At 41.0% G+C, this 13,950-nt stretch overlaps 1 protein-coding gene across 1 annotated transcript in view; it reads left to right on the top strand.

Moving 5' to 3' along the window:
- The window catches only part of STXBP3 (syntaxin binding protein 3), a 51,396-nt gene that overhangs the window by 10,070 nt on the left and 27,376 nt on the right, over window positions 1-13,950 (top strand). The window contains exons 2-9 of the mRNA XM_018569514.1: window positions 389-438; window positions 2,303-2,384; window positions 3,440-3,516; window positions 5,874-5,949; window positions 7,468-7,568; window positions 11,598-11,746; window positions 11,837-11,927; window positions 12,154-12,156. Of these exons, the coding sequence (XP_018425016.1) occupies window positions 389-438; window positions 2,303-2,384; window positions 3,440-3,516; window positions 5,874-5,949; window positions 7,468-7,568; window positions 11,598-11,746; window positions 11,837-11,927; window positions 12,154-12,156 (629 nt within the window). The remainder of the gene's footprint in view (window positions 1-388; window positions 439-2,302; window positions 2,385-3,439; window positions 3,517-5,873; window positions 5,950-7,467; window positions 7,569-11,597; window positions 11,747-11,836; window positions 11,928-12,153; window positions 12,157-13,950) is intronic.

Here is a 13,950-nt window from a genome sequence, read left to right as displayed (position 1 = left end):
TGGTGGGGGGGGGGGGGGGGGGGGGGGAGGCGTCTGGTATAAGCTATGCGTGACTTGACTGAGCTTATAGAAGAAGCGAGAATGCAGCATAAAGCATACTGACCTGGCCAGCTGGAAGTGTTTGTTCTGCTGTTTGTCTTATGCCAGTGGCATTAAACGGGTTAAATGCTATTGCAGCTTGATGAGTCAGGACCAATGTGTTTTGTCTTATTTTTACTTTCATATCCCTGAACTGTGTCCAATAAAGCCCCAGAATCCATCTATCTTTCCCCATATTGTGTTCCAGACATTACATTGAGCTTTAACTGTTTTGTGTTGTTTTTTTGTAAATCAGACATTTGGGTTTGTTATCATTGTAATGTTAGTTTGAAATGTTTCTGTGTTGCAGAAATCAAAACCGAAATTTTAGATGACTGTAAAAAGGAAAACGAATGGAAGGTAAGTTGGTTTCCCTTATATGAGTGAATGAGATGGGTTTCGGCCAGGACTTGAGGCTCCGGTCACAAAGCTTTTTCTCTTGTTGGATGTTATTTTCTTTATACAACATTTTATCATTTATGCAAAAATAAGGCTCTGAACAGTTAAATCTTTATTTCCTATTGAAAAATAGGGATTCTGTATCTAAGCTATATTTACAGTATGTTTGGGAATGTAATATTTTTTTCAAACAATTATCATGAGATAAAAAAGAATAGCATAAAAAGAGTTCATATGTCTATAAATTGACCTTTTGTTCCACAAAATTGTTGTCAAATAAAGGCGTGCAGCTAATTATAAAATACATTCTGTTTAGCTTAGATTTTCTACCTCAGAAGAGAAATAAATAAACAGCATATACAGCAAACTCCCCATTATTTGGCAACCTGCACTCTCAAGCATCCAGGACAAAAAATTGAGGACACAATATGTCCTCCCTTTTTTTTTCTTTTTAGTGCCGCTTGCTCGATAGACATGTGCATACTAAAGAAATGTGTAGCAAATACATGTTTTTAGTTGCTAATTAAATTCTCTGTTGACATCTTGCTGGCAGCTAGATTCTGCATCCGGCAGCTGAATGTAAACAACAGGGAGCAATAGCCAGCCTGCTGTTGGGTATTGCAATTTGAAATAGCCAATAGCAGGCTGGCTACTATTGCACCCATCCACTACCTGCTGTCAGGGGGACCAGAGAGGTTTATTTATTTATTTTTTGTGGGGGGGTTACTATTAACTCTCAAAGCAACCAGAAACTACAGTTATCTGGCATCTACCAAAACCCCCGTGGGTGCTGGATAACTGGGAGTTTACTGTATTGTGTAGTGTAATGTATGATAGATGTAATTGATATTAGGGATGTACCAATATCGAAAAAACGATAGTGGTGCTTCCGCTGGCATGGAGCAGACTTCCCGGGCATTCTGATTGCCCAAGAAGCTGGCTCCATGTTGTCCGGCTAGCTTGATTGGCTGGGTTTCCCGGCCAAGCACAATCCGCATCGAACTGGCTTTCTGGCCAATCAGGAAGCCCGGCGGTGAGTATTGACCCGCCTCCCACCTTCCTGATTGGCCGGATCGATGCTGTTTGGCCAGCTAAATGCTGATTGGCTGGGAAGCCGGTTCTCTGGCCAATCAGGAAGCCGGGAGGTGGGTTATTACTCGCCGCCCAGCTTCCTGTTTGCACGGGAAGCTGGCTCCATGTACCCCTACGGCACTGCCAGTCAGAGGAAATGTTCCTCTGTCCGGAAGTTCCGGTATCTGAGCATTTGGATGAGTACTCGCCCAAATACTCGGTATCGGCACCGATAATAGTATCGGTGCATCTCTAAAATATATATATATATATATATCTTTTGTAAACCCTTAATACACACCTTTTTGTTCAGCAACGCAAGTCATAAAAATGCTTTGAAAAATGTATCCATATGACAAATAATACACACAGGATGGAGAAAATAAGTGACAAAAAACGAAGCCTGCTATAAAGGGGAGACATATGAGCCATATTACTGTGGTTGGTAATTTGCTGTTTGTGTCACCAATAATAGAGATGTGTTCTGGTTTTTATCTTCTAGACTTGGAGAGATCATGGTCAATATTTCATACCTCTAAAACAATTCCAAAAGGCTTTTGTTTAACCCACGCACTTAAGAGTAATATCAGTCGGCTATAAATTACTGCACAATGTTTTACTGATTATAACAAATCTTTTATCTGGTTTATTATACATTGCTGATTGAAGTGCCGTACCCAATGAGGCTGATAACTAGTCCTTCACAACCACTTACTGACACGTAGACAAATTGTGTGTTGTGTTTCCTTTTCAGATTCTAGTCTTAGATGAGTTTACCACCAAGCTGCTAACATCATGTTGCAAAATGACGGATTTGCTGCAAGAAGGCATCACAGGTAAAATCAGCAGTGCATCAAGAAGTTTAACCAGCTGTAAATGTACAGTAGATATATTTGAAGAAAATGCATACAACAGTTGTATCATTGCTTTTCTTTTTTGTCATGTAGTATGCTTAGTATAGGACATCATCCACGATTAAAGGCCGTGACACACTGCACGCGAAGCAGCGTGGAGCGGTGGCGCGCTGCCTTTGCGAGTAGTGTGTCATGTCATTTCCTTCTCGGCAGCTCAGCTCGCGTGCCGTGATAAAAAATGTCATCTTCAGCCAATCGGCTCGCATGTATAAACCAGCGCGTCGGCATCCTGCAGCTGGCTGGTTGTTACGGACGAGCCGATTGGCTGAAGGTGCAGTCAATCATCTGGCTGCACTCGGCTCACATACTGCACGCAAAGCTCCGTGCTGGATAGCTTTGCTTCGCTCTGCACGGCTTTGCGTGCAGTGTTTCATGGCCTTAAGAATGTGCAAAGGCTTGGTGCAAACAAAGTACACCCAAGCCCGTGCAAAGTTGTCAGGGACACCCCCCCAGCACAATCAGCTTGGGCATTCATTCTCCATTCCTTTATGTCATGTAACTGCGGGAGAGAATGCCCAGGCCGCTGCTGATTGGGCCAGGAGGGGGTGAGTCACTGATGGCTTTGCACGAGCTTGACCGAAGTCAGTTGGCAAAAACTAACACACATCCCTGTTCAGGATGAATTTCTGTTTTTTTCATCCCTTTTATGATTCTAGTGACCATTGTGTCAGAGACAGAAATTGAGAAGAAATCCACAACTTTACTGTTTTTACTGTTGTCACCAGAGCTAGTGGAAAGGGTAAATCATCCAATGGGGACAAATGTTACGGTGACAACTGTCTAATATGGGAATTCCCCTTACTCTGAGGATATTTTCCTTTTGCATCTCAGACTGGAAGCAAGGGGAAATCTTCCAGGCAAAAAATAACCAAATACGGGCTTCCTTACTCTATTTAAAATTTGTATGTAAACAGGTTTGTTTGCTGACAAATATCATAGATAAACCATAACCTGTTCATATACATTTCTCTTCCTAGTTGTGGAGGACATCTATAAAAAAAGGCAACCAGTTCCAGATTTAAAGGCCATTTATTTTATTTCACCAACTGAGAAGGTTTGTATTTGCCTTTTTTCTTTGTTTTTTATTTTTCACTTGCAGGGATTTTAAGCTGAAACATCAAGTAATGTTTTAACTTTCTCTTGCTATTATCTGAAATATAATCTATATTTATTTATTGTGGGGCATTGGCTGGCAGCATTGTGTATAAAAAGGTGCAAGAGCTGCCTTTTTGTTTTGGGGAACCTATCAAGGGGCACGACCTGAGCTTAGTTAATTGCTGGGCCGTGCAGATGTTTTATCTGTTTTATGCTATGGACTTGCTGTGCAAACCATTCCTGCATCGAAATTGTGTTTTGTTGCTGCCGTGCTAAATAAAAGTGCAGGACAAACCTGTCAGGACTGTCCTGGGTGTCCCTGTCTCGTGCATGGTTTACCACTGCCATTACCAGTCGAGCATGCTTTTCCCTGATGAAGGGGTTCCTCTGTGACCCCGAAACGTTCGTTGCTGTTTACTATGCTGCACGTCAATAACTAGACGTTTTCTCATGAATTTGGAGTGCCGGTGTCTTTATCTTTACTTATGATTATAACGGATGCCACCCGTTGACTACCGCAGCACCCGATTTTCAAAGGGATTTGGAGGTCAGGGGTGCGATGGGACCATGGACTTTCTGTTCCATTGACCTCCTGCTTTCCAGCTCCCTTGTCCACTCCTCCCATACTCGCCTTCAGGACTTCTCTAGAGTCTCTCCCATCCTCTGGAACTCCTTACCCCAGCCTGTCTGTCTATCTCCCACCTTGTCTGCCTTTAGGCGTTCCCTAAAGACTCATCTCTTCAGGGAAGCCTATCCCACCTCAACCTAAGCACTGAACCTTCACATTCTCACATAATTCATTCCCACAGCTACCTCATGTATCATTTCCCCCTCCTCTTTTAGATTGTAAGCCCTCAGGGGCCTCCTCACCATCTTGTCTTGAATTGTATTGTAACTGTAATGTCTTCCTTATATTGTAAAGCGCTGCGCAAACTGTTGGCGCTATATAAATACTATGTAATAATAATAATATATCTATCAAACACACATATACAACCCCAATTCCAAAAAAAGTTGTAAAATCTGCATAAAAATGCATTGATCTGCATATTTCATAAACCCATATTGTATTCACAATAGAAAATATATCAAATGTTTAAACTGAGAAAATGTACTGAGAAAAAAAAAATGTCATTTTGAAATTGGCAACATTTTAAAAATAAGTTGGGACAGGGCAACAAAAAGCTGGCAAACTAAGTAGTTGCCAAATGTCCTTCCAGTTCTTCCTTGTTACAACCAATTAGGTTATTTGGCAATACGTCAGTAACATAATTGGGTAATAAAAAGAGCATCTAAAGGTTTCCATAAACCTATCTATTATCATTCGGAATTCGTCCACGAATGGTCTTTCGAAAGATAATCGATCAGTTGATGGGAACCCAGCGATTTTTTTTTTTTTTTCTTTCCTACTGTACTCCCTTTTCGAATTTCCTCGATCAGACAGGCTGGAAAACGTATTTCGAATCGTATGAAAATAGATGGATTAGTGGTGTTATTCATATGAAAAAATCGCAACATGAACACTGCACATACGAAGATCCATTCTGTTGATCAACAAAATTCGGTGAGTTAGTTTTGCTAACAAACAATTATCATATATTGGTCTGTGCTTGATGGGCTATTTTAAGCTAGAATCGAACGAGGGTTCATGACGGCAATGAAAATTCCCAAACAAAAATGGCAAGGCGTATGGCAAGCTTTAGAGCGTCAGTGACTCAGAAGTAGAGATGGGCAGAGGATCACCCGTAGTAGAATAGTCCGGATGCTTAACTTGCCTGACTGCAGTCCAGACATTTCACCAAGTGAAAATATTTGGCACATCTTGAAAGAAAAATACAACAAAGAAGACCCAGGACTGTTGAGCAGCTAGAATCCTATATCAGGCAAGAATGGGACAACAATACTCTCCCAAAACTCCAGCAACTGGTCTCCCCATTTCTCAGACATTTTACAGAGTGGTGTTAAAAGAAGAGGAGATGCTACACTGTGGTAAACTTGGCCCTGTCCCAACTTTTTTGCGAAGTGTTGCTGCCAAAAATTTCAAAATTACCTTATTTTTTTTCTTCTTAAAATGGTAACTTTTCTCCGTTTTTAAACATTGGATATGTTTTCTATTGCGAATAAAATGTGTTTTGAGATTTGGAAATCCTTGCATTGTTTTTATGTAGATTTTACACAGCGTCCCAACTTTTATGGAAGTGTGTGTGTGTGTGTATGGATAGCTAGAGATGTGGGACGTGAATTGTCCAAAAGATAGACAAATATGCTTACATGGTCTATGACTAAATAATTTTTCCTTTTTTAATCTCGTTGCAGTCTATAGAAATTCTGGTGAATGACTGTAAGGCCAAACAGTGCAAGTACAAAACTTTGTATGTTTACTTCAGCGATAGTGAGTATTGGCTAGGTGCTGTGCAGTTCGGAAATGTTTCTTTGTTTTCTACTGCAGTTTACAGGCCTACTTTTCTATAGCCACCAATGTCTCCCTCTAATTCACCTTTAGCCAGCATAACTGGCAACCAAGCATGGCAGAAGGGGGAATTCCAGTCCTCGGTTCCCACGGTCTACTCCATTACTAGTTGAATCCCTCACTGCTGCCTTTGGAGAGCAAGATTATATCGTGCTGTTCAGGTAGGAGTCTACTTCTATGAATAAGGAGGGGAAGAAGTCTGGCTGTGCCCATCTAATGTTGTCACCTCTTTACAAATTGCTCAGAGTAGGCGGAGGTTCATTACTTCCATGAATCTAGTATCCCTGGGCCAAGCACAAATGCTACCTTGTACAACTGCTCTGCTCTAAAGGAGAATGATGGGGAGAGTGAAACACACTCTTCCCCATAATTAGAGCCGACGCGTGACACTGCAACTGTCACGTGTTGGCTCTATTGATCAGTAACTGAGCGATCACATACCCTGATCGCTCAGTTACCAATCTTCTCTCTGCGTGGTGTCTATCAGTCACTGCTCCCCTCAGGGATTCCCCTTTTGCCATTGCTCCGTCACTGACCTGGAGCTGGCTCTGCCTCTAGAGAACCAGCTGTCAATCAGGCAGCGGGGTGGATCTGGACAATATTGTTGGGACCTGTCCCGGCTGTAGCGCAGCTCTGCGCTGTCAGCATATAGGGGTGCTGGGTCACAGGAGGACATTTAGTATTTGTCCTCCTGTGACCCTGAAGAGAACTAAAGCCAAAAAAAGGTTGGGCCATAGTTCTCTTTTCATCTGACCATACACTGGTTGAGTCCTGCTAACTCAGGAAAATTCGAGCAGTGTCTAGTCCTGTCGGCACCCCGCAATTTCCCAGTTGAATTGTGCCGAAGTAGCCAGTCCGAAAATTCTCGCCAAAACAGGGACTGCAGACATTGAGCTGGGGATGGGGGGAATCAACTGTTTTTTTTCTCATTCAACCCGTGTGTATGGCCGCCTTAGTATGCCTGACATAAAGGTCTGTTATGCCCGCTGGAGAAGGATCCTTGACATTAGGAGCAAGCTTAAAGGAAACCTTTACTAAGGACTATGTCTCCCCTTGATTTCCTTCTTCTAAAGTTGCTAGTTGCCTGGTCATATCTCACTTAAATGCTTTGATACTCTGGGGCAAGTGAAGTCAAAACTGCTGAAGTAAAAACTTCTTCCAAGTCAGAGTGCAAATGTGTAACCGCTGGATCATTATTTGTCAGAAATGTCAATTTATTTGTAAATATTTAAAAAAGCAAAACTGTATTTTTCCACATGCTCACCTCAATCCACCCACCCAATAACTAACAGAAGACTGAAACGTTTCTTCTTTTCTGTTCTTGCTGGTGTAATTTGCTACTATGACAACTCCATAATCTGTGTGATTTTTATGTTAATCTGTTCAAATGATAATGCTAGACCTCTGGCATTGTTACTTATATACATTTTGTCTTTTCAGCATGCCCTGACAGCCTCTTTGCCCGGCTAAAATCTTGTGCCCCCAAATCAATAAAGAAGTGCAAGGAAGTCAATATTTCTTTTTTCCCCAGAGAGTCTCAGGTAATTGTCTTGTGACTTCAATTTGATTTATTCTGCAGATGACTGAGGACTTGGAGAAGTTTGCGGCCATCTTGTTTCATTGAAGACGCTATGGAGGTCCTGTGTGCGGCGGTTTCGAGTCCTTGAAGATGGTGGATGCGGCACAGGTACTTGTTTTTTGTATCGGAGTATTTGCACGAGTACGAGTACTCATGCAAATACTCGGTATCGCCGCCAATACTGATGCTTGTATCGGAGCATCCCTAATTCTTATTCACAATTCAACGTGCAAAAAGCAGTGAATGAGCAGTTCTGAGGCTACAGATAATGGTTACATGTCATTGCATATCACATACCTTAAAATGTATCTAAACCCAAAAACAAAAATGTAATCTATTTATGGCTGCAACTAATAATTATTTTCAGAATTGATTAGTTGGTCGATTTTTTTTTTTTATTTTTTTTCTGATTATTTGGACACAAAAATTGAAATAAATACCATCCTTAATTTAAAATAAAATACACAATTGCAGTGTTACAAAGTTCACTTCAGAATAAAACTGCATGCATAATTTTTTTGCAATCACACTGCACTGGAACGTGGAGCATTGCGGTACCGTGCGGGCAATTAGTGTGGATGGGTTTGGGGTGCTATTACAATAAATGACTTTTTTCCCCACTTAATATTTTTTTGTTTATTTTTTAAATAATTGTAGCACATAACACTTGAAAAGCATTAAACCAGGAAATGACAGCTGCCCGTAGCAAGATTCCGCAGATGGTAAAAGAATGTAAATACAGCAGGTAGCAGGTGGGTGCAATAGCCAGCCTGCTATTGGCCATTTCCAATTGCAATAGCCAATAGCAGGCTGGCTATTGCACCCAACCACTGCTTGCTGTGCCTTCCTCCCAGCGTGGAGGAGAGAGCTAGGGGATCCAACCAACTAATTGATAATAGTTGACAACTATTCTCATTATCGATTAATTGGTTGCAGTCCTAAATATATTGCCGCTTTTGAGCCCATAGATGTAGTGGTTGTCCTTTTTTCAGGCTTTTTTATTTTTACCTGGTAATCTTGCAAGTAACACAGTTCCTATCTTTAGTTGGCTATGCTTACATCAGTGTATCTATGCCATGGTTGTCATCCAGGCTGGACATCTAACATGTCTGCCTTTTGTTCATCTGTATCATATTGGGCATGAGAAGATAAGATTGTTTGTTTCCATTTCAACTCGCAGGAAGTAGCAAGGACACTGCATTAACCCTTTTACTGTCAAGCCTCCAGAACGCTTTTAAACTCAGCTGGCCACACCATTTTTGCAATTGTTCCCATTGTTTTGAATTGCTACTGCTGCGTTGCAAGCATTGTAAAAGACACTCCCCCAACCATTTATTTTCTAAGAGCACAGGTCCGGTAGAATAAAAAGATGGTGCTACAAATTTTGTAGGTCTTGCGATAATTGTGCAAATGTATATCAAATCAATATTAAACTGATAAAAATACAATTCAATTGATAGAAATCACACTAAAATCAGTATCCGTGCACAAACAAAAAAACCTTTCTGACTAAATCTAAAAGATGAAACTGTATTGAGTTAATAAATAACAAATATTTGTAAATTTGAAATTGCGCCTTTTTGCGAAACGGTAAAAAAATTAAGCAATGCAAAACTGTAAATAAGCGACTTATGTTAAAAATCGTTTGTGCACTGTGCTGGTGTGTATATACACACACACACACACCGTGTTTCCCCAAAAATAAGACGCTGTCTTATTTTTTATTTTATTTTTGGCTCAAAAAAACACACTAGGTCTTATTTTCGGGGTAGGTCTTCTTTTTTTTTTTTTTTTTTTTTTTTTTTTTATGTACAACAATCCACATATATTCATGTACAAAAATATGGTTATCAGGGGTGCCGTACCTTTCCAAGAGCTATTTGCTATCCATTCTCTGGCCAGAATGAGCGAAGCGCACTTTCACTATGGATTTCCTCACAGGCGGAGTGCATTTGGTATCTGTGACAGGAGCCGGCGCTATAGAGAAAGCATCGGCTTATGCGGCTCTGCTCCCTCCGGTGCCGCCTCACTTCCTCTAGCGCTGGCTTTGTTGGCAACGCTGATTCTCTCCTGCCTCTCCCTTCAAGTTCCCCCTTATGCCACCATAGGCCCTGGGAATGGTCACAACTAGGTCTTATTTTTGGGGTAGGTCTTATATTTTAGCAATTCCCAATCATTTAACTGTTGGGGGGGCTTTGGGGAAATATTAGGGGTCGAAACAGACCCCTGACATTTCCTTTTTACAATAGAAAAAGACATTGAGTACACAGAGTCCTCCAATCTCTTTCTGTAGTGAGTGCTTCTCCCCATTGAGAAATTCATGAATGAACAGGAATTAATATAAAGCACTTCCTGTTCATTCATAACTGGGAACAAATAGTACTATCCGGATTTTTGGTTAATAGCAGTCATCAGCGGCTTCTCAGCGGCTTCTCAGTTGCTGATGACCTCTATTTTTTTAAAGTTCATTTATATAAGTTCATACATGCTAATGCGAACATGAGCTTATAGCAGAAAGGAGAAAGCCACCGATGTATGGCATACTGAGCTGGCCAGCTGGAAACAGTTCTGTTCCGCCGTGAGCCTTACGTCGGTGGCAGGGAAAGGGTTAAAGAGAAACAGATTTTTTTTTTTTTTGTACTTGCTGAAAAATTTTCTTAGCTTGTAGAAAGAAAATAAATGCAACCACCACATCACCAAACCAGTAATGTGCAACATATAACATTTTTGTTCTTGAGTTTCGTTTTCCTTTTAAGAGCTCATTCGAACCACAGCACTGTGGTGTGCTGTCATTTTTTCACCCAGGTTAAAAGCATGAGCATGAGCTCGATTTTGTTGCCCGTTGCGGTTTGTGATGTGTTTTGATGCTGTTCTGCAAAGAAATGCAACATGCTCTATTTTTTTTCCATTGCACTCCCAACACATGGGGATTGGTGGAAACTAGGGATGTACCGATACTAGTACTAGCCGATACCCGGCATTTTCACAAATACTTGTGGAAATGCCCAGATACTAAAGGCCGATACCGGCCCATAAAATTTTGAAACTAGTTTGGCTGCCTGAGGTACCGTGCTTGCTTGGGACCTCGCCATAGCTGTCTTTGACAGTGCCAGTCTGATCCTGCTTCTCCTGCACCTCCTTTTTGGCGCCTGCAGACAGGCACAGCAAACTGTACAGCCCTGGAGCCTGGCACGAGCCCAGCACCCACCTGCAGAGACCGGCAGCTACCCGCACAGCCTGGCACCCACCATCCAGAGAGCCCAACACCCACACGCAGCCCTGGTGGGACCTCATGCTGCCTTTTATCTCGGCATTCCATGCCATTCTCCATTGTTGGATAATCATGGATTGCTGGAATTAGTAGCCCTCTATAGCCGATTGCCATTCTCCATTGCTGAATAATCATGGATTGCGTTACAGTTCTTCATAATTATAAAGAAATTGCCCTAAAATCATTAGTCTGTATTGTTTTAGAAAAAAAGTTACATGTCCCTTTAAGAAAAAGTATTGGTAATTGGTACCTGAAGGAAAGTCCTAAATTGTACTTGGTCTTGAAAAAATGGTATTGGGACATCCTAGTAGAAACTGGTACCTGTAAAAACAAGCCTGTTTGTTTTTTCCTTGTATTAGGACTGCATTGAAGAATCAGAGGTTGTGTGTGCCTTAAGGTTGTGGCGTAACCCTGAAGGTTATGTCCACTTTTCATGATTATAGTCGGGACTAAAACATACAATTTTTAAAATAATATTTTTTATTTAATTTTTTTCTCCATTTATCAGATAATTATGAATAATTGCTTATGGGTATTATGTATTCTTCTGTCCATCCAGCAGGTTATGCTCTAGGCTATATTTCATTTAGTATCCAGTATTTCCTTTGCAGTCTTCTGCTCATTTATGCTTACTTACGTGTTGTATGCACCATTGGAGGCTATGCAATCACCCATGGGTACATATGTTTCTAAGTAGCAAAATCTGTTTTTTTTTCCAAGGTGTTCCTGCTAGATCTCCCTGATGCGTTTCACTTGTTGTACAGTCCAGATAAATCTGTGAATAAAGAATCTGCGATGCACACCATTGCTCAACAACTAGTGACACTGTGTGCTACTCTGGATGAGAACCCCGGGGTTCGCTATAAGAGGTAATAACCTATAAATGCACCATTTTGTAATATGATCCATGATTGAACCCGTGTAATGTGATTTTTCTGGTCAACATTTTATATCTGAAGAGATCCAATGGATAATGCTGAAGATCTGGCTAACTTGGTGGAAGAGAAACTTGTTCAGTATTACAAAATTGATGAAAAGGACCAGTTTAAGGTAATGTGGATGAACAATGCTCTTTATTATACATTATAATGAGTAGTGTGGGGGTATCGCTCAAATGGGGGATCACCTTCCCTGGGAAAAAGGCTGTCCAGACAGCAAAGTCCTTTTGTTTATCTGACTTGCAGTCAGTGTCTTTATTTAAAAGGTTGCAATAAAACGGAAAACAAATCCTTGCCTTTCAGGCTCTGACTAAACAGGCAGGTTTCCTATCTACCAGGGGGTGAGCTTACCTCAGCCACCTCACAAAACAAAAGGACTTTCAGCAACCTACTCGCATCCATCCGACTTGTAGGTCTCTCAGAATGCTCTCTGAGTCCCAGGCCAGTGCAACATCCTGCTTCAGCCTTCCCCTTTATCTCACCTGGATAAGCAATCGTTAAGCAATTAACAATCCAGCTGACAGACACAAAACCCGAGCTGGATTATTCAGACCCAAAGTCAACCCGAAAACCTGGTCTGGGTTCCACTATTCCTGTACATGGGATAGAAAGCGAGGGGAAATATACCGCCCCTCAATGACTTCTCCTTTCCTTATGTCACAGTAGTTCTACTTTAAAACTAAAGGTGCATTCTAGTTGAAAGTGGAAATATAGCTCTCAAATGCATAAGAAAGAAACCTCTAACCTGTTTATGGTTTTCATTATTTATTTAGTTTGTAATACAGGTGTTGCTGCGTTGACTCCTGCTTCTCAAATCGTTTTTCTTTTTTGCTTATCTGGTATATTGGGTGGTTCCAAGGCTGCTAGAAGGTCAGGAGGTCTGGACATCAGTGTGATGACATCACCTCCTGGTACCCTCCTCGGCTCCTGTCACTTTCCCTCTTCCTTGCCCTTGGGTCCTGCATTGCGCATAGATTTTTTTTTTTTTTTTACTTGTCCCCGCATACCCCACCCCATCCCACATAATTCAGCTCTCTTCAAGATCCTGTCCTCCGATGTTATTTTGGTGACTGGTAGTTGCTTCATCAGTGATGCCAGTGGCCTGCTCACCAACCACCCTGTAACGCCAGTGGGAAGAATCCGGGCTGTATTTGCTATCCATCTATCTAAAGATAAATGATGTATGTGCTTTCATTTGTCACACATAGGCATTGGTTTTGGATAGCAGAAAGAATAGAATGTTAGTTACTCAAAATTGGTTAATAATACTGTTATTGATACCTAGTTATTATCTGCCACTCTGATCTTATTTCTTTTCCATAGTTTTCAGGACTGAAAATTACATGCAACAGTTCATTAAAGTGACACTTAACTCTGGAGTTAAATCTTAAAAATGTATTCAAGTACCTTAACTATTAACACACAAGTAGCCACCACCCAAGCTCACTCCTGTGATGGACTACAATCTCAATACAAATTGGGTAACTGAACATGAGATTGTAGTCCATCACAGGAGCGAGTCTGTAGAGGTGGCTACTTTAAACGCACACAGGGACCATGGGGAACAAAAGTAGCCACCCTCCAGAAGGAAGGACAGCGTCAGCACCAATTCAGAGATGATTTGAGGACCTAAAGCCGAGCCATGCAGAAATAAGATACATTTTTGCTAATGGTTAAGTGACTTGAATGCATTTTTAAGATTTAACTCCTGAGTTTAGGCACACTTGAAGTTTAGCACAGAAAATCTCCTTTGATCATAATGAATTAAAATAATGTACACAGAAAATATTTAATAGAACTCGGTACAACACAACTGAGAAAATAGTTTCTACTTCTCCTGGGGAATTAATGTTTCTCATTTATATAGTACTAGTGTTTTCACAGCATTAGTTTGGGGAAATTACAAAATCAGCACACAAAAGTAATATACGTAAACAAAGTTACATAACAGATAAGTGTCTTGCCCTGCCGATGAAAGCTGACTATGTGGAAGCAAAACCTGAAAATAGTGCATAGAAACCTGCATCTGATAACATTCACAGATCAATCTGTTGTGTTCCATAGGCCAACTAGCACCCAGCAAGTGACTAGTTTTCTAAATTACCATTTATTCTCCTAGAGAATACTTGTTGGAT

The sequence above is a fragment of the Nanorana parkeri genome, unplaced genomic scaffold (genome assembly GCF_000935625.1).
Source record: "Nanorana parkeri isolate BGI_ZX_2015 unplaced genomic scaffold, ASM93562v1 scaffold1346, whole genome shotgun sequence".
Classification (NCBI taxonomy): Eukaryota; Metazoa; Chordata; class Amphibia; order Anura; family Dicroglossidae; genus Nanorana; species Nanorana parkeri.
Note: the sequence above shows the minus strand (reverse complement) of the source record. Positions and strands in the feature narration are given on the sequence as shown.